The 27,145-nt window shown below is 34.5% G+C and overlaps 2 protein-coding genes across 17 annotated transcripts in view; one reads left to right on the forward strand and one right to left on the reverse strand.

Moving 5' to 3' along the window:
- The window catches only part of LOC124421915, a 330,571-nt gene that overhangs the window by 20,701 nt on the left and 282,725 nt on the right, over positions 1-27,145 (reverse strand). Inside the window, exons 5-6 of the mRNA XM_046957619.1 lie at positions 11,165-11,302; positions 177-386 (exon numbers count right to left, since the gene is read on the reverse strand). Of these exons, the coding sequence (XP_046813575.1) occupies positions 177-386; positions 11,165-11,302 (348 nt within the window). The remainder of the gene's footprint in view (positions 1-176; positions 387-11,164; positions 11,303-27,145) is intronic.
- Positions 158-27,145, forward strand: part of LOC124421923 — a 105,308-nt gene continuing 78,320 nt past the window's right edge. For 2 of the 16 annotated variants that reach the window (XR_006941747.1, XR_006941741.1), the window contains exons 1-3: positions 380-479; positions 908-974; positions 11,182-11,295. Coding sequence is in view for 2 of the 16 variants with exons in the window: in XM_046957635.1 (XP_046813591.1) it covers positions 253-287; positions 908-974; positions 1,289-1,390; positions 1,461-1,487 (231 nt within the window). In the remaining 14 variants the exon portion in view is untranslated. The other 14 variants (XR_006941746.1, XR_006941752.1, XM_046957635.1 and 11 more) reach the window with 14 other exon arrangements.

Raw genomic sequence — 27,145 nt, forward strand, 5'->3', positions numbered from 1 at the left:
TATCTTCGAAAAGAGTAGGAGAGGTAAGATGAACGATGAGAAAAGAGGGGAGAGGTCGAGGTGAGATGCGACGAGACGATAACGCACGGTACCAGTCGTGTTCTTGGCGGTGCGGTAGGCATATCTAAGAGAAAAAAAAAGAAAGAAGAAGAATAATAGAGAAAACGAGAACTCACCTTGCCGCCTTCTCCATTCAGATTTTGCTGATGTTCGCAAAGGGCGCAAACCTCACCCAATAGCTCGTGCGGTTTGATGAAGAGCCTTGCACTTAGCAAAAAGGCAAAGAGGTAAGCACGATCGGGATAATATTCTTCGGTTGGTACCATGTGCTGCACTAACGCTTCCAAGGATCCAGAAACTAAGTTTCCGTCTCGGTACACTAGAGCCTGAAACAAGAGAACCGACATTCTTGAGTACGTGAAACAAGATACCTCCGAATATGTCACCATTTGTTTTTCCACCCTAAATGCAAATGCAAGGTACGAACTTGTACGTATTGCGCTTTAATGCACTTCTACTGAAATATACTCGTCTACCTTAATGTAATGCGAGGAAACACGTTGTCTTGATAATGGAAATGCTTTCTTGCGAAAATGTTTCGTGCTTTAGCTTTTTCTCCTTCAACGAATGAGATAATAAAGATCGTTCTACAATTTAAAACGTTTACTGACTCTTCGATTTCATGCAAATCGATATCGTTGTGTAATAGTATCTTTCATTATTTATTTATTTCTTTATTTATTTTTTCTTTTTAATATAAGAATAAATGGATGAGTTACAATTGTAAATTATTTATCTATATGTATTTAAGTCGATTGTATGACATTATTATCTCGTTGGATTGCCGTAGAAAATTTCGAGAATGTTTCAAGCTTCCCTTTGTAATTTAAGATTTGTTTTTGTGTAGATATCTACTTACTTCCAAACGTGTTGCTTCAGGATTACAAAGTTTCTTGTCAACCATCCTGTTGAAGGTAGGAAAATTCGTACGTGTTGCTGTACTTAAAAGTTTCTAATAATCTCTACTGTATTTAAATGTAACACGAGATAAATTAATGTAAGTACGATACACCGAGAATCATTTATTCGTGTTGGTATTATGAGATGGTTTATAAAATAAATTAATCAAATTTTAAATCGCTACGATAATAATACAATTTTATAAGCTTTGTTAAAATCATATTATTCTTATCGGAAAAATGTTACGTCCTTATCGTAAGATTATTTCTTCAGGTTTTATGGTATTTATTGTACGAATATAAACGGAAACTTTGTAATCCTAAGATAGGAAGGGATGACCCTTTGGATCTTCCAAACGGAAGAAGTTGATGTTATGAGAGTGAACATTTCGCCAGACTTCGTAAGCGTTAAATGCAACGAAAAGTTTGAGGTAATCCCCGAGCTTCGTAAGTCAACGGGATTAATTGTAAGAGACTAAGATAGCTATTCCTATATTTTAGGTTATGTTAGATATATGTTATTTTTAAATGAACCAAACTTTTACGATGATCAAATAAAATAACATTCTACTACTAATTGAATTGGATCTGTTGAGTTTTGGGAAGGAGAGAGGGAGAGAGAGAGAGAGAGAGAGAGAGAGAGAGAGAGAGAGAAAGAGAAAAAAAAGAGAAAAAGAGGGTGAGAAATGAAGAGAAAATAGAAACGAAAGTATTTCCACGATTCGCCGTGGCAATAGAGTCAGAGATCCCTTTTTGAGGTTTCCACAAATGTTAGTATAGTATTGAGATACGTCGTTCTAAAGTTACTACCAAGCCGCAGTCTGTTAAATCTGTGCGCTATTAAAGTTACGCCCATCACTATGCCGCTAAGCCCTGAACATCTCTATCGAGGATTCAAATGGCTTAAACTTAGCACAGGTTAATATACCATCGACGATGAAACATTTGCAACGAAAACTTGCAAACCATCGAGGAACTTGCGACGTAACCAGGCCGACCATGTTACTACGAGGTAATATTAACGACATAACAACGGTTACAGGCATCGTTACAAAGTGATGATTTTACCGTACGCTCAGAGAAATTTCCCCTTTCGCTTTAAAAGCGAATGCAGAGCGTAATTATCGGATTAATTTTTTTTTAATGCGAAAAAGATAGAGAATGAGAGGGAGGAAGGGAGAGAGAGAGAAAGAGAGAGAGAGAAAGAGCTTCGTTCATCGACATTATTCCTCTGGAAATTATTACGTTGGCATGGAATTTCATTAATTTACTAATTTCTATCTAAAACGCTACCCTTTGTTTTCTTTCTCATCTTATTAATAAATGGTTTTATAATAGACTCATCTCTCTATAGTCGATTTTTATCTCGACTTTGCAAATACATACGCCATTGGCATGTTTCGAAATGTTACGAAGTTTTAAGAGGATTACTTTCATCTTCATTTAGACGGTGAGAGCTACAAGACCACGTTTCACATAAAATACAAGTTCTATTGGGATAAAGAATTCTCTTTCTCATTGTTACCTCAACAACCTTACTTATTTATCCGTTGTTGTTTGAAATTATCCTCTTTACTTTTTAGTCTACTTATCTGCCTTTTTTTTTCGATGTTTTCGTTTTACGAACTGAAATGTAAACAATTACCTCTATAAACCTTTACAAATTACAATTTCGATAATATTTCTCACAAAGAGAATTACGACAAAGATCAATAATTACATTTTCGATAAGTTTCTCGAGTACTGAATCAATTATTATAAATAAAATTGTACTATTTACTTTTATATATATATATATATATATATATATATATATATATATAAACTTATATATATAAAAGTACATCGTACAATTTTATTTTATATATATATAGCGTTATTATTACGAATCGTTATGAATATGATAGTTAAATATTATAAATCATAAATCAGTGTATCATAATCATTATAAATAATTTATATCAGCGTAATAAATTGGATATGTAGTACACAAAAACCGAAATGGCTTTGTTGATGGTTAAAATAATAAAATGAATGGACTATTATACGAATAATGAAATTATTCAACCAAAGGTGAAACGTAAAATCGAAATGTATATTTTTACTTTGGAAGCAATTTTATTGTTTTACTTCTAAGTATTAAAAAATATATCTACGTTTAATGGTATAATCGTAATTCGTCCTAATTTCTCCAGCAATCTTTGCTTACATTTCTTTGTCTTGGTACAAGTCTTTTTCGCAAAATATAACAGTGCACATTCATCTTAAGCGCGACTCAAATTATATGAGATCAATACTATGTTGATCGTACATGTATACATATCTAGAGACAGAAGTTGCATGTTACTGGAATCGGCCTATAAAATTAACAATGCGTACTTTGCCACTTAGCAGGCGCAATCTAAAGTTTGCTGTCTTATTATGCAAATAGAGGTTCGTATGTATTTACCAGTTTCGAATAGCAAATTTCGAATAGTTGAATTGAATTTCGATGTATAAAGTGCTGAATGAAATATGTCGGTACGTTAACATTAATGTTAACGTCAAATTCGTTTCTATCGATTCACAATCGAACATAAACTCATTTATTCTTCTTTTACCCCCAATGTCTCTTTCTCATTCGGAGAATTTGGTGGAAGAAAAGTAAAGGGAATGATGGATTAGAATGGATAGACAAATTGGAAAAGAAAAAAAAGGAGATAAAAAAGAAGAAAAAAGTAAGTAGGATAGTGTTCAAGATAGAACAGCGGATTGTCAGAGACAATTCAGAATCTTCCAAGGAGTTAGTCAAGCTTTATTCGGTTGTTTTCGTTCGTAGTATTGATCCTACTTACTGACTACACTTGAAAATCTTGAAAACCCTCAATAAGTCTTTTCTTTTTCCAATATTTTACTCTTTATTATTGTACCAATTATTCGTTCGCATAAAGAAACAACGGACATGTCTTTATTTATTCGTTGGTTTGCAGATAAAACGTTTTTGTTTTATACTATGTATGATATCGAATTCTCGACAAATAAACTAACGTGAGCACTCCACTCGAAAAATTGATGTATTATAGCAACGATCGTTGCTTCGTGAATGATAGAAAGAAAGAGAGAGAAAGAGAGAGAGAGAGAGAGAGAGAGAGAGAGAGAAAAGAGACATGTAAACGTATAAAACATTTAAGGTTGAAATAGATTAAGATCATATCACGTTGAAATCACATGTTTTCATCTTTCATATAATAGCGCTTGATATCGTAGTTAGGATACATGTAATGAAAAAGACATAAAAGAATGTTATTGTAAAACACTGAAATAGCAGTATTTAACTATGTGATTATCAACATGTAAGTGACAGTGAATACTTCGCATAATTTTAATTTTATAGTCGAACTCTTTTATCTCTCTTTCTCTTAACGTTAGTCAAAACAATGTTGATGATTCGTATTATTCGAAAAAAGATCTATTTCTTTTTCATTTTTTCTACGATATGCATAGTCCATAAGTACATCGAGAAGAAGGAACCGATCGTTGCTGAGCTTGCAAAAGACCGTACATACATTTGTGATGCGTGAGACTGGCATGCGAGAAAAAGGGATCATAAAATTTATTGATTCTTTCTATCTGTAGGTTTATATCTACGTATCGTTGATATTTTGCCAGTGGGGGAAGGGAGAAAAAAAGAAGAACTTACATTCGAAACATTCATGAATGTATTTCTTTGATTTATAACGATAAAACATATTTTTTTCCGGGATTACGTGATCAAAATTTTCTTTAAAAAACGTAGCGTGTCAAAATTTCGAACATTACGGATCTACTTATTATACCACAGAGAAATCATGTTTTATATTCATTTTCTTTTTTTTTTTTTTATGAATATGGAATGGTTTATTTTGATATTATTCAAGAAGTTACTGTTTCTACTAACATTCGAGATATTTATAACGTTCTTCGGAACCATCTCATCTTACTGGACTTGAATGTATTTAGGAAATTGGACGATAGATCGATCCTTTGAGAAGTACAAATCGGTCAAAAGTTATAGAGACATCATTTCTCGAAATAGAAAGCAATTCGAGTGAGATACCATTCACGTACGCGATGTTTACGTTTGAGGAGGAAAATTTTCAGACGACGAATTTATTGACATTGGTAAGTGTCTACGTGTTCTGCGTTTAGCTATTGCAATTTAAAGATTTAAGAAATGAGACTCGAACAACTTGAATGTTCGTTTTGTACTTTATTGGTATTTCGTGTTAGAATTTTGAACTAAAAAAGATCGTCGTGTTGGAGAGGAGAATCTTGAAGATATTATTTTTACGATAACGAGATATTTGTTATCGTTGGAACGATTTAGAAAATATCTTTTTTCGATAGCAAAGACGAACAGGAAAATTTTTCTACCTTCACGTTTGTAATTTCTATCGATTTCATTTCAAACAAATCGATCGGAATAAACCATGATTTCGTAAAGGATAGAATCTCTAGTGAAACAAAAACACATTAATTTAGTGATAGATGAGATTGCTTGAACGGCTTAGTCATTCGTTTAAGTCTCACTCTAAATTGCTTGCGAATCAAAGCTCGGTGAGTAACGTTTTGGCAATTAGACGACTATTGAGTTGTACGTATCCACGAGTCGATTATGCGAATGAACTACGATTGCTTAACCGGTCAGAGTATGTTCAAGAGAACATTTTGGTACAAAGGATGTATTGTTCGATCGATCTGTGACTTCCTAATGTCGTTTCTGTGATCGTTAGATAGAGAAACGTATTTCGAATAGAGTTCCAATTATAAATACAATAGCATAAATAGTAATAATGTATCGTAGTATTGTTATATATCCTTAATCCTTTAAATCACTTGATATTCAATCTAGGTATGTACGTACAATGAAAAAGAAAACAAAAAAGAATGCACGAATATATTATAATAATCAATCCGTTTGTTCGTTTCAATCCCATGGAAAGATAATAACCATCGCAAGTTCATGCGAGTAACAAGCTGCGCTCTAACAATTTAATAAAGCGAAACTCTCGAACACTTTTTGGATTGAAAAAAAAAAAAAGAAAAAGAAAAAATCCTGGTATGAAAAGGTAAAAGGTGAGGATGATACGAACGTTTTGCAAGCGTTACCTTAGTTTTTAACTTTATAGATAGTAGAAAAATGCGAAGCAGAGGGAGTTGCGTGGACGTCGAGGTTGGCGGGGGAGATAAAATCATGGGTTGTCGGTGTGGAAGGGGAAGAGAGAGAGGGGTGAAAAAGGCAGAATCGAGGAGGATGAATTCAGAGCTCTTGCTGGCTGGCTCCTTTGTTATAACGCGTTGAGTCTTCCTTTCTTTTCTACTCTTTTCATACGACCGTTCCACCACCGGCTCTGCAATCCTCCATCCTCCATCCTCTTTCCTCTCTCTTTCCTTTTTACAGCTCTTCTTCCGTACACAAGCCAGGCAGCCTTGTGCACTCCGTAGAGGCTGCCTGTGGTTTTTATGTATCCGGCTTAATAAAACGTTCAGCTCTCTTTTACCGTTATATCGTACATCTACGCTTAGCCTTTCCTTTCTCTTTCTTTCTCTCTTTCTTCCTCTCTCTCTCTCTCTCTCTCTTTCTCTTTAGTTCTCAACCTTCGCATAACGCTCGCTCGTTATATTATATGTATGTCGAAGCGGAGTATATTATCCTTCTGACCTCCTTACGTTCCATTATTTTAAAATTACTTGGATTTTCAAACAACTCGGACAACGATGTTGCATATCCAGCTATATTAACTAATTAAGAATTTTCTTTTTATTTATTATTATTATTATTATTTTTTTTTAACACTCTTCACAATGTCGTTCATATAAATTAATTGGCTTTATCGTCGATATCAAAAATCGAAATTCGTAACAAAGAATTACGAGAGGACTATTCGATGTTACTTTTTCTTTAGATATTTATTATCTAGGTACATACTTTTCAAATCGCGTGTTTCCCTGATATTTTCTCTCGACGTCTACGAAAGTAATCCTACTCTCGTTTCGTGAGCACCGAAACGTATAGAGGATACCGAGAAAAGTAATACACGCCGTGTTTACTCGGTTTCCTTTATTTTGTATTATTTCAAGAGACATTACGGAAGAGGAGTAATTAAAGAGATTTGTAGGACGAACGTGTTTTTAGTCGCAAGGATTACTGTTTCGTCTTTTGGATTAGTTGCATTGTCTATATTAAGCATAACACGTATATACACACGTAAACGTAAACATAAGAGTAAAACTTTTAAAAAAATTAACAATTTTCAAACACATACACACACACACACACACACACACACACATGTATATATATATATATATTTTAGAAATTTTCGTTGAAAATATATGCATACGTTCGCTATATGTATTTTTTTCATAATTTGAAAAGATTTTTTCTCTCTCTCTCTCTCTCTCTCTCTCTCTCTCTCTCTCGTTGTAATCATCAGCGTGAAACTTCAATCAAAATTTTTACCATCTGTAAAAGTCTTGTTGGGAGAGAAAATAAAGATGTTTTCGTAATGCACTCGTCGTATACGAAAAAAGTAGCGATTATAACGAGTGTGGATAAGCTATAGAAGAATATTAAAGAGAGGGAGAGTATGTTTTCTGAACAAAGGGATAAAACAAAAATGAAGAAGCTACTGTGAGAAAAAAGGTAGAGAAAGAAAAAAGAGAGAGAGAGAGAAAGAGAGAGAAAGAGAGAATAAGAGGGAGAAAAGTAAACTCTCAGCTATTTCAAGGAAAAAAATTTGGATCGCAATTAGGAAATTAGTTTTTCACTCAGAAATCAACGAGTGAGCTCGAGCCAACGAATTTTTTTCGTAAGATGGAAGTGAAATGTGTTTTTGTATATGTATGCGTACAAACCCACTGTACCGGAAATTCTACGTTTCGACACGTACTTCCGGCGTTTTTTGAAAAATCAATGTTTAGTTATCCGTTGACCAGGTCAAAGATCAATTTTCATAAAAAGGGCTGGTTGTTAGTAGAGAAAGAACTTGTGAAAAAGTTTTAAAGTAAACGTACAACAAGATATAACGTTCGAGTTTTCAATTAATGACTTACGAGGCGACGAAATTAAAAGAAGAATTATGAGAAATCGAAGATCGTGAAATCCGATAAAATAATAAGTATAATAACAAAATATCGTGTCTTATTTTATAAAAGGTAATAAAGAATTGTAGTTATATCAGTAAATTGATATCGTTAATAACGAACGGTAGTTATATTAATTTTATGAACACCAATGTGATCCGACATTTAAAGGACATTTTGATCACGAATTTCATTCAAAGCGTAACTTCATTTAACATTATTAACTTTTCATCTATGACATATTATCAACGTTACTATATATGATCGAATTCGAATACTCGACGTAAACGCACGTAATATATATCTATGTGTACGTGCGTACTCTACGTAGTTTGTACGCGTAGAAACGCGCGTCCGCAATAGCGACATTCCGTGCTCGAGAAGCGGCGAACAGTATTCGGAGTATCGGCGAGAACGCCCAGCCAAATTTCCAGTGATAATGTATGTGGGTCGATCGAGAGTGGTTACACTTTCCGCCTGATCTTCGGCTAACTGTCGTGGTAAGATAAGCCGAGTTGAGGAAATGCAGGAAATGCGAGCTATGCGGGAATCCGCACGCTCTGCGATCGATACATACTCAGACTTTGGCCTTTCAAAACTATTTCAACTCGCACACAGTATTGCCCGGCGGGAAAACGATCTTCCGTTTACCTCGCTTTCTGATTATACCAATGGAAACTGCTACCTTTCGGACAAATCTTGTTAATCGAGTATAACGCAGGCAAACGCGTAATCTCCGATACGCGTAATGAAACAAATTCAAATGTCGAAGTACGGTTTCTATATTAGTACATAGTAGTCGTATACATTGCTCGTTAAATCTTACCAACATTCATTGAATTCTAAGGGAACGAATTTATCGATCCATTCATATTCGAAACTTATTTACACGTATCTGAGAGCAATGTGCATGCGTTTAACGGACGATGATTCAGTCCGATACCGAGGACCGAGTGAAAATGTTGAGACATAACGAGCATTAAAAAATAATCGGTCTTTCGCGAAACATTCTTCAATAGTAGGATAAGCATGGACGTCTACTGGAGTGAGACTCGAGGCGAAAGGGACTTTGATTTTGCTGGCGCATGTAAATCGAGGGACGCGTGAAAAAAAATTGCGAGAGGTGCGGAAAGAGAGACGGACAGGCGAATGGATAGATAGATAGATGATAGATAGATAAATAGAGAGGGAGAGAGAGAGAGAGAGAGACAGAGAGAGGGATAGAGGGTGGTCGTGTGTGAAAGATAAAGATAGAAGATGAAAAAAATTGGTGACGCTTATCAGACCGGGTGCGAACGTGGACGTTTCAAAACGAATGATCGGTGCAGTTTCACGAACTGGAACTATCCCACTCTCTTTCTCTTCCATCCCTTCTACCCTCTTCTCCCGTTCCATCCCTTTTTTCGATTGTCCATACTGCGCCAGTCCCACTTTCGAACGCATCGAACTCTCTTGTCCGTTAGTCTCTCTCATTCCATCTTTAGAGATCAAGCGAAGCAGGCAGAGGAACGCGGATAAAGATTTTAATTCCGTACGAAGGGATCGACGCGTGAAAATCGGCCGCCGGGAGAGATCGATTCGGTCTGAATTGATGGACCAGCGAGAACAATGCTTAACTTCGAAAGTAATCGCTTAATCCCTGGGTTTTAAATACCTCCGACCGATTTCCTCTCCCCTTTTTCACCCCCTTCTTTCTCGCTTTTTTCTTATAGTATTGTTAGATAAGTTTCTTTCTCCATTTTATTTTTTTTTTATTATCATTATCTACTTATATCCTCGAGGTTTCGTTAACTTTTTCATTAGAGTTACGATGCCAATTCCCACGAGGTTATCTTTTTTTTTTCTTTCGAAGAATATTTACATTATTATATTTTAATTAGCAACCGCACCACTCATTTTTCTCATATATGGTAAGAGAGGTGTTAAAAAGTACTCTTTCCAAGTGGTATTACGGAAAGAATATATATATATATATATATATATATATATATATATATATATATAATAAAAAGAGTAAACTGGAGAGAAAAACGTGTGAAGAGATAGTATAAAGAAGTAATGTTTTGTTTTTTTTTTTTTTTTCAAAGGATTGCGAATGCATTAAGAAGTAAGTAAATAAGCATTGTTAAAGAGGTGTAAAGAACTTGACAGAAAAGTAAATTGTCTTTCTATTCTTTTCATATTCACTTCATTCTTATTTCATATAAGCATTATTATGGTATTTAAATTCTTTTTAGAAGTAATAATAATTTTTCACTTTTTTAAATAGTAACGTAATCGCGTAAAAATATATGTCGAACTTTTCATATTGCGAATACTTCATGATGATTTGAGTAACCGAGTCAATTATCAAATTTTTGTGAATTATTTCGATCAAGCGTACTTGGGCACAATTTTTTTCGACGTATCTCCGTTCCATCGTTACGTCCTGTTGCCTCGTAATAAATCGTTTCGTTCGTAAAAATAAAGTAAAACGAGGTGAACAATGTCGATACTAGAACGAACGAATTTTCTTTTGGTCTTATAGCGAAAGTTTTGTTGAAAATTCGTTTCAACGAAGTTTTAACGTAAGAACCGCGAGATTATCAACGAGAAGGAAAAAGTCGATTTGTTCTTTCTCACCGGGGAGCAGTTCCGACGGTCTTTCAGCGTCCTTTACGAACGTTTTGCTCGAGACTATTGTATTTCAAAGAACGAGGAAGTACGTCGAGAAATAAAAAGGGCTATTTTGTTCGAGTCGAGCCGAGCAGAGTCTGTCGTTCATGAGAAGCTTTGGATGGATTTTCTGAAAGAGTACGTATGTAGTATCTATGTAATAGATATCAACTTTATCGTTTAATGTATCTATTATGTACTTATACGTGTAAGTACAATGTATTTATATGTGCGTGATCTTATGTATCGTGCGGGAAAATCTAAAAGGATCGTTTATGAGAAAAAAGAAAATTTATAAATCAATTCTGTCAATAGAAAATTTTTCAACGTGTTAACTTTAATCAAATATATTAATTTATTGTCGATTAATATGGTTATGGAAAATAATATATAATTTAATAATCATTATTCGATCTGTGTTTTCAAATAATTATCAAAGTGCTTACGTGTTCGGTATTTATAGCTGCACCGTCGCGAATATCCTGATGATCAGCGCCAGCACCATTGACCATGCCAGAACCAGGAACGCCACTACCTCCTCCACCTTTTCCACCGACACCACCGGCTGGAGTTTGCGGTAAGCTCTGAAAACAAAAAAAAATTTAGTTGAAATTTAATCGAATAGCGAAATTTAAACAAGTATTTTTTTAAGGACAATATTCTCATGTTATTTCTTTGATAATTTTTTTCCCCTTTCTCTAACTAGATAAAATATCCTTTCTATAATATTTAACTTGAGAGAGAGAGAGAGAGAGAGAGAGAGAGAGAGAGAGAGAGAAAGATAAATTTTCTTTCTATTTATCAAACTTTTTTCCCAGTGAATCTTATATTATCTGAAATTTCAGAAAAATAATTTTGAAAGGAATATTCTCCTTTTCTTCATTTGGGAAATAATCGATAATTATATGAAAAAAAAAATTCGAACCACGACAAGATCGTTTGGTAATTAACGGATTTCAAGCTCGTTAAAGAACCAGATAATGCACTTTCGTATGCGATGATCCTGCAGAATCAAGAGATACGATATCTGTGGGCACAAATTTTCGAAAGTATCCATCGATTCGGATTCGATCGTTGAAGCGGCATATTTTTTTTTTTCCTACGATAATTCACGCATATTAATTACGTTGAATTTCGCAAAGCTTTCGCTTATTGCATTCACCTATCGTAATTAAGTCAGCTATGGAAGTCATATATTAATTACACTATTCTCGTGTTATACGAATATTATAAATTTTTAATTGCTAGCGGCCCTTCTATCTTGTTGTTATCAGAAATTGGTACACCGATAATTGTACAGCATGGAGGAGCTTTGATTAATCCACAGCAGAGTTTGTTCATTGCGAGGCTTTAGCAAGCTGGACATTGTTTGCAGGCGGTGAGTTTATAAACATGGCACAAAAGCTTCGTGTGTAGACTTGTGTATGGACTATAGCGAGATAGAGTTTGAAGAGAGAGGGAGAGAGAAAGAGAGAGAGAAAAAGAAAGAAATAGAAGAGAAATAGGGGAGGCGAAAAAGTTGGGGAACATTAAGCGTGTAGGTACTCTCAAAGGAGTGTGTCTTACACACTCAAAATAGAAAAAGAGAGTGAGAGAGAAAGGGCTTATGATCCAATTAAAGGACGGTGTATTCCAGTTCATAAAATTTTAGACGTACCTAATATTGCGGTTTAATGACGGACGGCTTTTAATAAAGGATTATGATACGCTCGTTAAATCATACGTCAGGGGAAACTTTTCCATCGTGCTGCATTAGGATTGATCGAGTTCGTGCGATTCGTATAGCTGCCAGCTACACCGGAAGAAAACTTTATGATACCTTACTAGCATAGCTCGTTATCAACGACAGTACTGATAGGGTAATTTTCGTTTAACCCTTTTCATTTTTCACATTGGAAGGTCGAAAAATGAGGGAGAATGAAAAAGTGAGAGACAGAGAGAGACAGGCAGAGAGAGAGAGAGAGAGAGAGAGAGAGAGAGAGAGAGAAAGAGAGAGAGAGAGAGAGAGAGAGAGAAACGTATTCGCTCCATAACGATGATTGATCTTCACTTTCCAGCTTTTTAACAGCCCGTTGTAACGTGTTTCCATACTCGTCTTCGAAAACATTCAAAATGGGATGTTCAAAGTCGCAATGACGCGAGGCTGACGCGTCGTTCCATTATACTCATGTTATATCGATGTGTTTACCGAACGTTCGATACTCGTTCTCTTTACATTCACCTATTTCTACTCCGACAACGGCGACGACGACTACGGCTATGGCTACGGCTATGGCTACGGCTACGACTACGACTACGATTACGACTACGACTACGATGTAACTGCTGATTAAGATAAAATTGTAAAATCGATAGGGGCCCCGTAGAAAGCGGGTGTGCACGGCTAAGGAAATAGAACTAAAAAAGAGTAAAGAGTCTCGTCGCCCTGAAAGGATGTCTTCCATTAAAAATGCTTTTAGGACGAAGTTCGCAACCCGATAAAGCGATATTTGGTCTTCCTAATGACATAGCCGATTGTACGGCACTTTGTAACAACGAGAGCGAACCAGAGGGGAAAGGAAGAATGAAGAGATCTCTCTAAAGAGAGAGAGAGAGAGAGAGAGGGAGAGAGAGAGAGAGAGAGAGAGAGAGAGAGAAAGAGAGAGTGAGAGAGAGAGAAAGAGAGAGTGAGAGAGAGAGAGAGAGAAATAGAGAAAGCTGCTTCTCGTTCTATAAGAAGAAAGGTATGAAGAAAGAGAAAACGAAATAAAGGCTCGTTCACGTTGGATCGTGAGCTTCGAGAAGCCGAACTAAGGTCAGACCATGGTCTACGCCCACCCACGCCTATTTCGTGTATTGGTAATAGCGTAAAGTGCTCCTCTCAAAGTAATAGAGCCTCGAAGACCCTTTAAGTGACGTTCGGCACTTTACGATCGCTCTCTTCCTTTCTCTCTCTCTCTCTCTTTTTCTTCCCCACTCTTCTCACTTTCTCACTCTCTCTCTCTCTTTCTCTCTCTTTTTCTTCCCCATCTTCTCTCTCTCTCTCTCTCTTTCTCTTTCTCTTTCTTTCTCTCTCTTTCTCACTTTCGTTATAGAACTCTCTTGCGGTCGTTCCATTTTCACGTAATATAAAAGAGTAAAAGATCGTTTGGGATCATAGCTTCGCTAGCTAGTCTTGTTTCTTTATTTTCTTTTTTCTTTTTTTTATTCCTCATTCGATACTTCCTTAAATAGAAAAGTATCTTGCATATCAATCGAAGAACCTCATACTCTTACGTAGAACACGTTGAATTGAAACTGATATATTGATTTTTACGTTCAAAATAAAGGGAAAAGAAATTTTTAAGGTTAACTAGATATTCTTCTCAAAAAAAAAAGAAAATATTATCTCAGGAAGATAATTCTTCTGAAATTATATCAATGGTGAAAAGTCAAACCAAGCGTTCGTATACGAAGAATCAGGGAAGAGAAGGAAATACAGATCTTGGTGAATTTCTTTGATATGACTTGCACTTTTTATTTTGCGTCAAATCGAAAAGCAGAAATAGTTTCTTTCACGGTTTCATCTTCGTCTGCTTTTCGCTCGACATTTCCTGTAAAGTACGTCACGACACTTGGCTCGTAACACCTCTCTCTCTCTCTCTCTCTTTCTCTCTCTCATCTCTTTTCTCATCCTATAATTATTTTTTACTTTTTCCTTCGAAGCTTAAAAAAATTTACTGCTGTTTTTTCCGACTTGTACGCATTTTTTTTCTTTTTTTTTTTTTTGTACTTTATTTTGCGCCTATGAGTTACCTCTCTTTTCGAATACTGAGAGACTTTTTAAAGGTTTTTTAAAAAATTATTCGAAGCATTGGATTCGATTTTTCATGGGAACGTACATTGATCAAAACGTGCGATGTTTTATTTGTTGATATACGATGTATTTACTTCACGCTTTCATCTTTTATCTATTATGAATGAAAATCATGTAGATCGTGCAGTCACGATTATAAGTACTATCCCGAAGAAAGTACGTAAGATGATTTGTCAAAATTGCGAGACCACATAAACATAGAAGATCAATGAGGTATATATATATAGGTGTGTATAGAAATGCAGAACAGTATTACTATATAAAAATGAAAATTAAATTAGATAATGTGATGGCACTTTTAGTTGTAAAAAAAAAAACAGAAAGAAGAAAATAACAATGATTCACGATCCAAATCTATTAATCAATATATTATCCGAGCTTAATATAAAAATATGTTCCACGTGAAATATGTCTTAACGATGTTAAAATGATAGTTATATAGAGTATACGTGTTGTATTAAGATTTATACGTGTAGGTATATGATTATTTGAAAATATAAAAATAAACATTATGTATTTATGAGACAACACTCATGTACATCCTTATATATATATATATATATATATATATATATATATATATGTATATACACACATAGATATTTAGACTTTAGAGAATAGAAGGAAATTTCACGTTTTTCCTCGAACAGAGCTCCTCAATTTCCTGATACGACTTTTCAGATACAAAGTAAGCATATTCTCGATAGAGCTCGTAATAAGCTTGTCTGAACGTTCCTTCTCGATGACGTTGCAATACCTATTTTCTCTCTCTCTCTCTCTCTCTCTCTCTCTTTCACTCTCTCTTTATCTCTGTCGTTTTTTCTTCTTATTCTTCCGATCTATCCCATGATAGATCACGATAGCGATGATAGTAAAAGAGAGATAAAAAGGAGATATATATGAGGACAGAGAGAAAATAGAGAGTGTAAAGGGTGAAGGCGAAGAAAAGATCGCGCCTTGTAGGCACTCGAGTCGCGTGAATCCTCGTGAAACTGAATTTTCTTGGCGAAGCCTGTAAAGTGCAACGTAAAAGACCGGCTAACTCTGTTCCACGAGACTTCTTGGATCCTAGAAGATAGTAAAAATAGAATAAGATAGAAAGAGATAGAGATGGAGATAGAGAGAGAAAGAGAGAGAGAGAGAGAGAGAATAGATTTTTTCGGATCTGCTTCCTCCTGGAAGGATAAATCAGTCTGAACGTATTTATTCGAAATTTCAGCGAGAAAATTTAAGGAGTATCTCGCGAAATGGCTCTTCGTGATTCTTGAAAAATAACGTGAGAATTTGATGAACATGATCTTTCTTATCATCGACGAATTATTATTATCTCATCGAATAGATTGTTATGTAAATGTGCATATATGTATGTATTTATGTATATATATGTATAAATATATACGTTCACGTAGCTATGACGAGTAAAAATTCTATTTCATTATTGTCAAACGTTCCTTAATTTGTTCAAAGTATTATGGAGGTCGTGCACACACACACACACACACACACAGTACTGTTTCCTGAGATTAAAGCTAATTGCTCTCGCTTAATGCCGTGAATTTTAATGAAATTTATAAGTATAACCTTTCTCCTGATTTTCTTGCCATAATCAAAGAGAGAAAATTTAAAAAGGAAAACCATAAAGTAACAGTACGCTATTTCTTCTTTCGAAAATATTTATGGCAAGTGAAAAATTAATAAAAAACGTTGTGTGAAAACGCAAATACTTTTAATTTCTTATATTCGTGGATTTTTTTCTTTTCATTTTTTATGCAAGTTTTCATCTCGTTCGAAAACGTGGGAAACACACAAAAGAAAAAAAGAAAGAAAGAGAAAAAGACAAAATTGATCGGATACTGCATTCGTAATCCTGGTTATCGACATCATTGCGATTTCTGGGTAAGCTTCGGATTTTCGTTTAGTATGAGGCAAAGAATTTATCGAAGGACGAAGTCGCGTTTCTGGATCGATAAATGAACCGACTAGAGCGGTTTCGACGAAGTATTAATACGTGTAATCCAATATATTATGTATACATACATATGTACATATATAAATACATATATAAGGTATATAAAGCTATCTCGATGTTGCGTATACACATGGACTTTAAATAAGTATGTATATCCAACTATTAGACTATTAGAATGTGAGTAGTTTCTGAGATCGGATGAAAACAGGAAGACGTAAGTACCTACCACAGCAATCTTGCGTTACTACGAAAGTTTAATTACCTGCAAAAAGTCTGTTGAAGTTTACGCAAGTAGATAGGTACGTACACGCTCTTAAAATTGTTTGGAACTTTTGAAGGGCGTAAAACTTCTTTGAAGAAATGTCTGCCACTCTAGAAAAAGATCTATCGAACGATAGCGTTTCATTAAAGTATTTCAAAACCGTAAGCCGTATGGCGACTCAATATCCAAGTTTTCAAGCTCGGTTTTAGGCGTCGATTAGAAGGAAAAGAGAAAATCGAAGGGAACATTTAATATTTCGATTCGCTGAATATTAGCTATTCTATGGTTGTTGCTAATGAACATAACGAGTTATAGAAATTGTGCTGTTTGATAATAATCGCGGAAACTACTTATTCCGCTGGCAATGGGTTTCGATAACTACTTCCTCTCGAAACTCAGGTAATTAATAATTACTAACAATTCTAAAGGCCACATTGTAAAGCCTATATATTTATAAACGACGTGTCCATCATTTAAAATGTTTTATAAATGACGTTGACTCTATATAAAATTAAATTTATTTAGTTAATTATAAGTTTTGAATTGAAGGTTATGTCGCAAAAACGTAAAAAAAAGAAAAAAGAAGAAGTTCCATTATTTCGAAGAATCTTGTCTGTGAATACGCGCGTTACGTTTTGTAGGAGTAGTCGGTAAAATACTAAGAAAAATCAGGACGCCTTTTTCGCAGAGCTTTCAAAATAAATTTTCGGCGTTGCTTTTCACACGGTACGCGACCCTTTCATTTCACGGCACTTTCAACGAACCCTTGATGAAGATCTCTATGGAATGAGAGAAAGAGAGAGAAAGAGAGAGAGAGAAAGTAGGAGAGAAATGGGAGAAAAAGAGGAGAAAAGAAAAAAAGGAAGCTAAAAAATGTAGCAGGATTTGCGTCCTTGAATAAAAAATATGCATGTAGGAGCACCTGGCCGTATTCAAAAATTGTAAGGGTAAGTGCCGAGAACGAGATTACGTTTAAAGAGGGTAAAACAATAAGGTTATACCGACGAATGGTCTCTCCAAAAAAATGAAGACGGCGAAAATGGAAGAAAAAAGTAAACGATACGAAGGGAATATAGTGACAATAATTGTCACGTAATCTTATAAAAGAAAAATATAAATTTATAAACGTCTCTCTCGATATCGTTTTTTATTGCGATAGTTAAAAATCGAAGTTAGTAACTTCTATAAAGTTATTTCAACGATCATAAGGTAAATATTTGTCCGTAATTCTCTATTCGTTTGATGAGTCAAGTTAAATTGCCTTCAAAATTGCATTTCTGTGAGCATAAGGATTATTTTGTGTATATGTCTATACATGTATACATGTAGCGATATCGTGTTCTACGTCATGGATAACTCGTATAAATTTCATCGTAACTGTCTAGAAGGAAGGAAGGAGTATCACAAGCGTATTAGCTTCATGATGAAAAGGGCAACATCGAAATGTATTAATTCTGGGTATCGAAATATTTGTGAATACTGTACATACGTAACTTTAGTCTAATTAATAGAATTGGAAGAAAATTAGTTCCTTCCATTCCGTTATGAATGTCTTTGATTAAATCATCCTATCTGATATCTTTTTAAGTATGTGTTTCTTGTCAAAGGAATATTCCATAGCTAACTAGAAGGTTATTTAGAATGATATATGACCTAAGGTAATTGTAAGAGCACGAAGACGGATCATTATTTTGAGAAAACGAGTAGTTGATTAATTGCATAACTTCTATCGTAAGACAGTTGAGAAGTATTCAATGTTTTTTCTTTTCTTTTTCTTCTTTTTTCTTTTTTTTTTCGTTTTTGTTTTTTCTTTTTTTCTAAATAATAAAATAAAATCGTAAAAGAGAATCAGAGAATTTTGCTGGTATGTATAAAGGTTACAGTTTTTATTCTTTCGTTCACAACAGATACAACAATACTTAATCGTGGTAACTTAATGTTTATTCACGGGGCACCAATCTCGGCTTACGGCACTGTTTAGAGTGAATTAACCGAGCTTTCGCGACCGCCAATGGAACCCAGATTGTACACGTAAATCGCACCCATATAGGCGTTACTGTGAGTATAATGGCTTTCCGATGTACAATCGAGAGAGAGAGAGAGAGAGAGAGAGAGAGAGAGAGAGAGAAACGGAGAGAGAGAGAGAAAGAGAGAGAGAGAGAGAGAGAGAATGTACGGATGCGGTATTCGCCTGAAATATTTATTGAGAACGAAGAAAAAAAATGACAGAAAGGTAGATAGGTAGATAGATAAATAGAGAGAGAGAGAGAGAGAGAGAGAGAGAGAGAGAGAGTGCAGGCAAAATTTACTTTAAGCGACCAATTGCAAGTAGTTGGTGGACCAAACTGGATCATGTAGAAGAGAAAGAGAAATAGGATAGAAAGAGAGAAAGAAAGAGACAGAGAGACAGGCAGTCATCCACAGGACTCTCTGCTACCCTATTCACTCTTGACCTCATAGTTTGGTATAAAGAGTGAGATAGAAAGTACTCCGCATTAATCTTGAAACCGCCTCGAGGACGAGAAAATCGTATTTTCCGCGAGCGAACGATGAGAAGGGTTTCCTTTACAAATTGCATAAGAAGTTGCGCTCCTCTTCCTCTTCACTTTCTACCCGCAGAAAATATTCTCCGGAATGCGTTGGAATAAATTCACCGATATGGCCGCCCCTCTGACTCTTATTATTATCTCTCGGAAGTTTGGAGACAGAAGTTTAAAAATGAATCGTCGATCGAATACCTTGAGAGCAATCAAGAGAGAAAAGATAAAAATAAAAAAGGGAATAATAATTTCGTTCAGTTAAATATACTCCCTCATATATTTTCGAATGAAGTCGATTAACATTTTCCAATAGAGATTTCTTAGTAAACAAAGAAAAGTTTTTTTCTCGGCTTGATTTCTCGGTTTGATTTCTAATCATCGATCTCCTATTTATTTTCTTTTTTTCTTTTGCACCGTAAACAACCTGTATACATTTACAAAGAGAGAAGTAGAAAGAGAGAAAGAGGGAGAAAGAGAGGGAGAGAGAGAGAGAGAGAGAGAGAGAGAGACGTACACATACGTGTACATATATGTACACATATATATATATATATATATATATATATATATGTAAAGAAAGTATACTTTCTTCAGATAGATTTGCGTCTCATAACCCGCCCTTCCATTGTCCTTTATTATTTACAATTTCTTTTGTGACCTACAAACCGAGCCGTTAAGATTTGGAAGAGAAACGGACAGTATGAAATATAACGTAGAAGAGAAAAGTAACACGAGAACTATAAGAAAATTTGTAATATATATTAAATAAGATTTAATATTATGAATAATAAACGTAAATTGTCGTTTCTTTGTTCACAGGTAAGAGTAATTAAGAGCTAAGCATTAACTAACAAATAAAGATTTATCTCTTTGTTCACAGAGAAACATATTTCCGTTTGTCACTTCACCATAATTAAAACGAGTTAAAATAGAAAAAATTAAAATATTATATATATATATATATATATATATATATATATATATATACATAGTTCTATTTGCATCTTCATTTCTCTTCCTCTTACGAGAATAACGTCAGTTCAATGATGCGGCAACAGTTGAGCTTGCATCGGACAAACGCTGGCTGCTTCGAAGAACGGATCTCCCTAATTAACTCGGTCATCAACAAAGCCTCATTTCGGTTTAATCATCCGTGCGAATTAAACTGTAGGATTGATTAAATCTACTTATCGATTTACCATTAAAAGACTCCACCTCAGTTTTGAATAATGACAGGTTCGTTCGTAATTACCAATTTTCAAAGGAGATGTTTATTTTCAATCTCATTGAAAAGTTACGTTTTCTACGAAAATATTTTAATATTTCATTAATATATTTCATTCTGATCTTCGAACTTATCCTTAATGTTGAATGAATTTGTAAGAAGAAGAACATTTCCTTGGAGAATATCTCCAAGGGCAGAAAAGTAAATATACTTGGAAACTTTTTTGTTTACAAAACTTATGATCATTATATATGACCTATCAGTCTACTAAGACATTTCATTAAGCGTTAACACGTATTAATTCTCTTCGTATGATTCATATTATTTTCTATTATTTTTTAAATTTAATTACAATATTTAAATTTTGATTTTAATAAAATATAGTTAAAAAATATATTAATATATTATCAAAATTATTAAAAATATATTAATATATTGTTAAAATATATTAATATATTATCATTATAATAAAATATAGTTAAAAAATATTATCTTATTAAATATGTGATTTTTCTATCGTATAACTAACTCATGAATTTTAATATAACTTCTTATTTAAATAATGTAAATTAAATAATATTCTAATTGGTATAATATATGATAGAGTACATTAACATTACATTAGCAAGTTAAGGTTTATTTTAAAGATACTATTTTCACATTAATTTAAGTTCGATCTTTTCTAAATATTTTCTATCTGAACTTGTTTATATAACAATTGTACATTTTATTATTTTTGTAAAAAGACTGAGAAGATTAATCTTCGAGAACACATTAATATATCCACGTAAGATAAATAATATCGAAAGAAGTAAAAGACGATCGCTTGAAAATAACTCATTTTTGTTTGTTTTTTGTTTTTTGTTTTTTTTTCTTTCTTATTATCAAGCAGAAATATCATTACGCGGGTATTTCATCGTTCGGCAGGATAGACATGAACGATCAATGGCGTCGTCGTATTTTGTCCATTAATCTGGCAATTCGATGTTCGCGTTAGATAACAAAGTATTTGCCGTGGAAACGTTTGTTTCTCTATATAACACTCGGGAAGCTTAATTCCATAACTCGCGTGATTTCGGTTCTTGTGGCTTTTGTTTGGAGCCGACGGTGAAGTTATTGCCGCTCGACGATGATGAAGCGATGTGGAGAGAGAAAGAGAGTTAGAGAGAAAGAGATGGGAATGGGAGAACAACAACGGCAAGGATGAGAGATAACGAACGTAGCAGTGTACCTAAGCGTATCCGCAAATGTGCGCCATCTTTCTCCATTCTCGTGGAAGGTGGAAGAAGGTAAGACGAAACGACTGCAAATTCGAGGGTGAATTTAAAGCTACGTAAACATACGCCTGTCGGCTAGAGACGAAAGCTTCGGAGTAGGGAGATGCGAAAGAATGTCGTATAGGAGACTACGAGAGAGAGAAAGAGAGAGAAGCAGGAAAGTACGGTGAAACGGGGATGAATGCGTAGACTCGAGGAGAACGGATAAAGGGAGTAATCTCGGTGGGTACACAATCTGCAATTATTAATGACACGAATGGCAGTTCCTTTCGTATGTACGAAGCACGACGAGGATACTTCTTCTCTGGTTTTTCTCTCCTTCTTTTCGCTCATACTCCTCCATCCTTTCTTTTCTCCATTCCTCTTCTTCTTTCTTTTCTTCGTTTTTCTCGAAACAATCAATTTGATGAGAAAACGGTAACTTCAAAGTCTCGCCTTCCATCTAGCTGAGGATCCTATTTCTTGATCGACCGGTCGCGTTTTAACGACGTCGGAAACGATAGAGTTTCTGGTCGTAAAAACGGTGCACCTCTTTCTCAGTGCTCTCCTCGCTTCATTCTCTCCTCGCTTCATTCTCTTCTCGCTTGCAACAAGTTCGTTAATTTTAACGAGCGTCGAACGGAGACATCCATCCCGGTCAATCGGCTCTCTCACGTTCGATATTATATACGTGACTCGACGATACTTATATTCTTATCGTACTAATGAAAGATTCGATAAATTATTTAGGTTAAAACTAAACCCGGTCTTCAAAGAGTATAATTATATTGATTTATTATAATATTATCAATTGTGTGAATTTAATGAAATTTCTACAATTAATTATATAATAGTAAAAATCTAATTTCAAATGAAACTTTGAATAACTATAATATGTGATTGTATTGTTTTCGAAATAGTTTCTTTCTCTCTATTCCTCTCATGATAAATTCAAAGACGAATTCGCATTAAGTCGAGGATACGTTAATTTGTGAAAGCCGAGATGGATTAACCGCCAGATCTCTTAATAGTAGAAGGAGGAGAACGGGTAGAGAAGCCATTCGTCTTTCGACGTAGTAAATTATCACGATCCTTCCTCTTCGAGACTTTACATTCTATAATTCGCACCTGCTGCCACGTCGTGATTTCGCGTATCGTGACTTACGAGCCGTTAACACCAGCTTTTCTTGGGAAAACCAACTTGGATGTTATTGCTACTGCAGATAGGTAGATAGATAGATAGATAGATAGAGAGAGAGAGAGAAAGAGAGAAAGGAGCATCAGCTGTTTGTTCGAACAGCTAGAGAATCAAAACGGATAATCCTTGTAAATACTTTCGATAAACTTCGAGTTCTCTAAATTAGCGAATATTTACTGGTACAAGGAGGATTATAAATTTGTTATTCTTTTTCCTCATTTTTCCTTTCTTTTTCCTTTTTTTTTTTTTTTTAAAGTAAATAACAAAAAGTCTTTTCGAAGGGAATTCATTCAAGCTGATCAAAATTGACCGGAACGATATTTAAAAAAAGCTATATAAAAGAGTATCATTCAGTATCTTAATTAATATGTAACATACAAAGGAGAAAAGCATGCAAATATTTTGTTTTCGATGAAAAAAAAAAAAAAAAGAAAAAAGAAAAAAAAAAAAAGAAAAAAAAAAAAGAAGAAAAACTCTCTCTTGTTGTACATCACGAATGCACGTACACGTGTGCACGATCGATGGGTTGAAATTTTCGTCGCTTTTATGATCGGCACAATGGCCGATGTCCTATGAATTTTAATTTCATATCGATCGTGGGAAGAAATGTAGATATACCTAGTACATATATATATATATATATATATATATATATATATATATATATATATATATATTAGATCATGATTGTTTTCGGATGTAACATCGATTTATCGTTCATACTCGATGGAACTAACTTTCGTTCCACTTTTGTTAAATGTTAAAAAAAAAAGAGTTACACGAATCGTGTAACGTTTCTTTTGTCGAGGCTGCCCTTTTGTTTAATTCTTTTGGAAAGGTATTAAAAATGGAGTGAGAGGAAAATCGAAAAAAAGAAGAGAGAGAGAGAGAGAGAGAAAGAGAGATAGAGAGAGAGAGAGAGAGAGAGAGAGAGAGAAAGTGACAACATAATACTACGACGGAGACTAGAAACGACGGCCATTTCGAAGTAACGCAGTTTCGCAGGACAGGCAATCGAGCAATCGCCGCTTTTCATTGACACCTCATATATACTGGGTGTCGCCGGTGAAAAGGCCATCGGAGCATTCGCTGCTACTGCTGCTACTGGTGCAGCCCAGAAGCGACTCGCGCTATCTTAATGGACTTTCCACGGCGATAAAAGCTCTCGACTCCAACGTACGCGTACACACGACCTTTCCTTCTTTTTTTGCCCTGTCACTGCTTCTTCCATCCTTTGCTTTCGTTCTATAATTTTCTCTCTCTCTCTCTCTCTCTCTCTCTCTCTCTCCCCCTCTTTGTCTCTCTTATTTCCTTGTGTTCGCAGAGTTAGAAACTTTATATATAAAACGGAAGAACATTCGTAATTGATTATTTCTTTTCCTTTTGCGAGACCGAAATTTAACGAGACATAATGACTTTCTGAAAGTACATTTCGTTAAAAAAAAAAAAAAAAAAAAAAAAAAAAAGAAACATAACGAATCAGAATTTTTCACATAATCGTAAAAGAGCATTGCGCCAATATCGAATCAGAGAATACTCGAGAACACGAAGAAAAGCCGCGTTGATCTTATTTTGGAGCGGTTTCAAAGTCGCGAAATATAGTTTTCTCGAAAACGCTCGGTAGCCTTTGTATAACATTGAACGCCGCTTCGTAAACGGTCGGGTTTTCTATGTTTCTCTTCTCCGTTTTCTCTCTGTCTTTCTCTCTCTCTCTCTCTCTCTCTTTCCCTCATTCCTTTTCTCTCATTCTATGACTACCTTCAGATGGAAAACGCAACGTTCTGTATCCGTTTCATTACATCTGTAGTAGTGGGTTGAACAAAGTTTCTATCTACAATATAACTATGTTATGATACATATGTAACGAACTAAAATGTAAGGTTTCTAGAAGCATGAGTGCATATGTATGTGTGTGTGTGTGTTACTCACGTTCTTTGTTTCGGACTTTTTCATTATTTAACTAAAATATATTGTAACACAGCATAGCATTTTTTCTTTTATATATTGGTTCAAAATATTGTATATATATATATATATATATATATATATATATATATATATATATACACGAATGATTTTATGATATTTTGAATAACATATTCATGTATATATATATACATGAATTATTTTTATTCTAAAAATGTTAACAAAATTGTTTAAATGGTCCATTACTTGGTATTGATAGAATATATTATTTTACATCTATCTCGAAAGAAAAATCAGAGGAACTTGAACGTTTTTTATAATTTTTATCAAATGTCTTTCAAAGACATTCTGAATGATTATGATTTCATCCTTGAACAATTTCTCCATACGCAAAAGTTTTTCCATAGATAGAGCAGTGCGGAATTTTTATAGAAGATTTTGAACAGCTCGTTTAGTCGCGCAATGGCTTGTGCTTGTTGCGAATTACGATGGCTCAATGAGAGGCATTTCTTTCGAGATAAAAAAAGTTAACACAACGGGAATTGACTTATCGATTACAAATTTTTAATCAGACGATTGTACTCGAGATTCCTTCGGAGAAATATGGGAAAAAAATCAAGAAATTAAAAATAATGACGATACGTGAATAATTTCCCATTGTGCCTCATTGAAATTCATTTTTTATACAACGTGTGTAAACACGATATATTATACATATATGTGTCCAGTTTGAAAATACGACGGACAATATCAACAATTACAAGAAAATTCTCGGAGCAAAAGCATAAAAACTATTTTAATTCAACGTTCAAAGCAAATACTTTTTTCTTTTCTCTGTTTCTTCTTAGTCAATTTTTAAATAACATTAAAGCATCGCTTGTACGAAATATTCTCAACAATGAAAAATTTCGTAACAAAACTACGTACGATTATTTCTTTCAGTGTAGCGTGATAAAAGCGTCGGATGAATTTCATATAAATATGAAATCCGTTAGAAGATAATAAAAGAAGAATAGGGAAGAGGAGAAGGAGGAAGTGGAAATGAAAGAGGAAGAGGAGAAAGAGAGAGAGAGAGAGAGAGAGAGAGAGAGAGAGAGAGAGAGAGAGAGAGAAAACTTGTAGCATAGGATTGATAGTATTGTCCACAAACGATTGTGAGCGTAAACATAACCGTAAATACATTCAGATTCTGTCCACCGTGACGATGGCGCTTTGCCAACTGGGAAAGTTTTCGATACAAGGGTACAACGGTATAACGGTGCGTCAAAGAGAAGATAGAGAGGGAGAGGGAAAGAGAAAAAGGGAGGAATCGTGTATACAAACCAGTTCTCCTAGGGGTTTCCTAACAAAATGTATCGTGGTTTCCGAACCGCAATCTGAAGTCGTCTGTGGTAATTGCGGTATCAACTATATTGATTGTTATTTCATAATTGTTGAGATATTTAAGTGCTCACAAATTATTATGATATCGATTTTTCGATATAGCATAACGCATAAGTAACAAAGATAAATTATTCGCCTTTGATGAATCGATAAACGGACATTACCATTGATATCTCGATATAAAAACAATATCAATATTGAAAAATAGTTATCAGCTCATTATGGTTAGTAATTAAACGTGTCTATAAATAACATGTCGATCGATAGACATTATTCCGGAAAATTTTGAATGTTTGCCGCAATGGCGATTGAATTATTTCAACTCTAATGCAAAGAATGAATTAATACTCTCCCTGTTGCATCTACATCGAGGGTTAATCATTAGATACAATATGGATCGGTCTTATGCTATGTAATTAAATGTTAATTTCGTGTTGGAAGCTGAATAACGTAATATCAATGTATAAATATACATTTCGTCGTCGAATTTGAGCCTATTTTTGAACGTTTTGTTCAAAGACAAAATCATGTAAATAGAAATAAATTATTTAAAACTGGAAGGAAATAAATAAGATATAAATTTCAATGAATGAGAAATGTTGTATCACGAAATTAGATATTTTTCAAAGGACATTTTTCAAAAAATTTTAAACTGCAAAGTTTTCTTTCCGTCGTTGGCATGAAACGTATACCACTGGAGAAAATCTTTCAACATACGAAGCCAGCCAGTGAAGTAATAATTTCCACGAAAGTGAGATACTTTTCCCTACTCTCTTTTTTTCCTCTCTTTCTCTCTTTCATTTTTCCTTCTTTCGAGCCATCGTTCGAAGGCT

The sequence above is a fragment of the Vespa crabro genome, chromosome 2 (genome assembly GCF_910589235.1).
Source record: "Vespa crabro chromosome 2, iyVesCrab1.2, whole genome shotgun sequence".
Taxonomy (NCBI): Eukaryota; Metazoa; Arthropoda; class Insecta; order Hymenoptera; family Vespidae; genus Vespa; species Vespa crabro.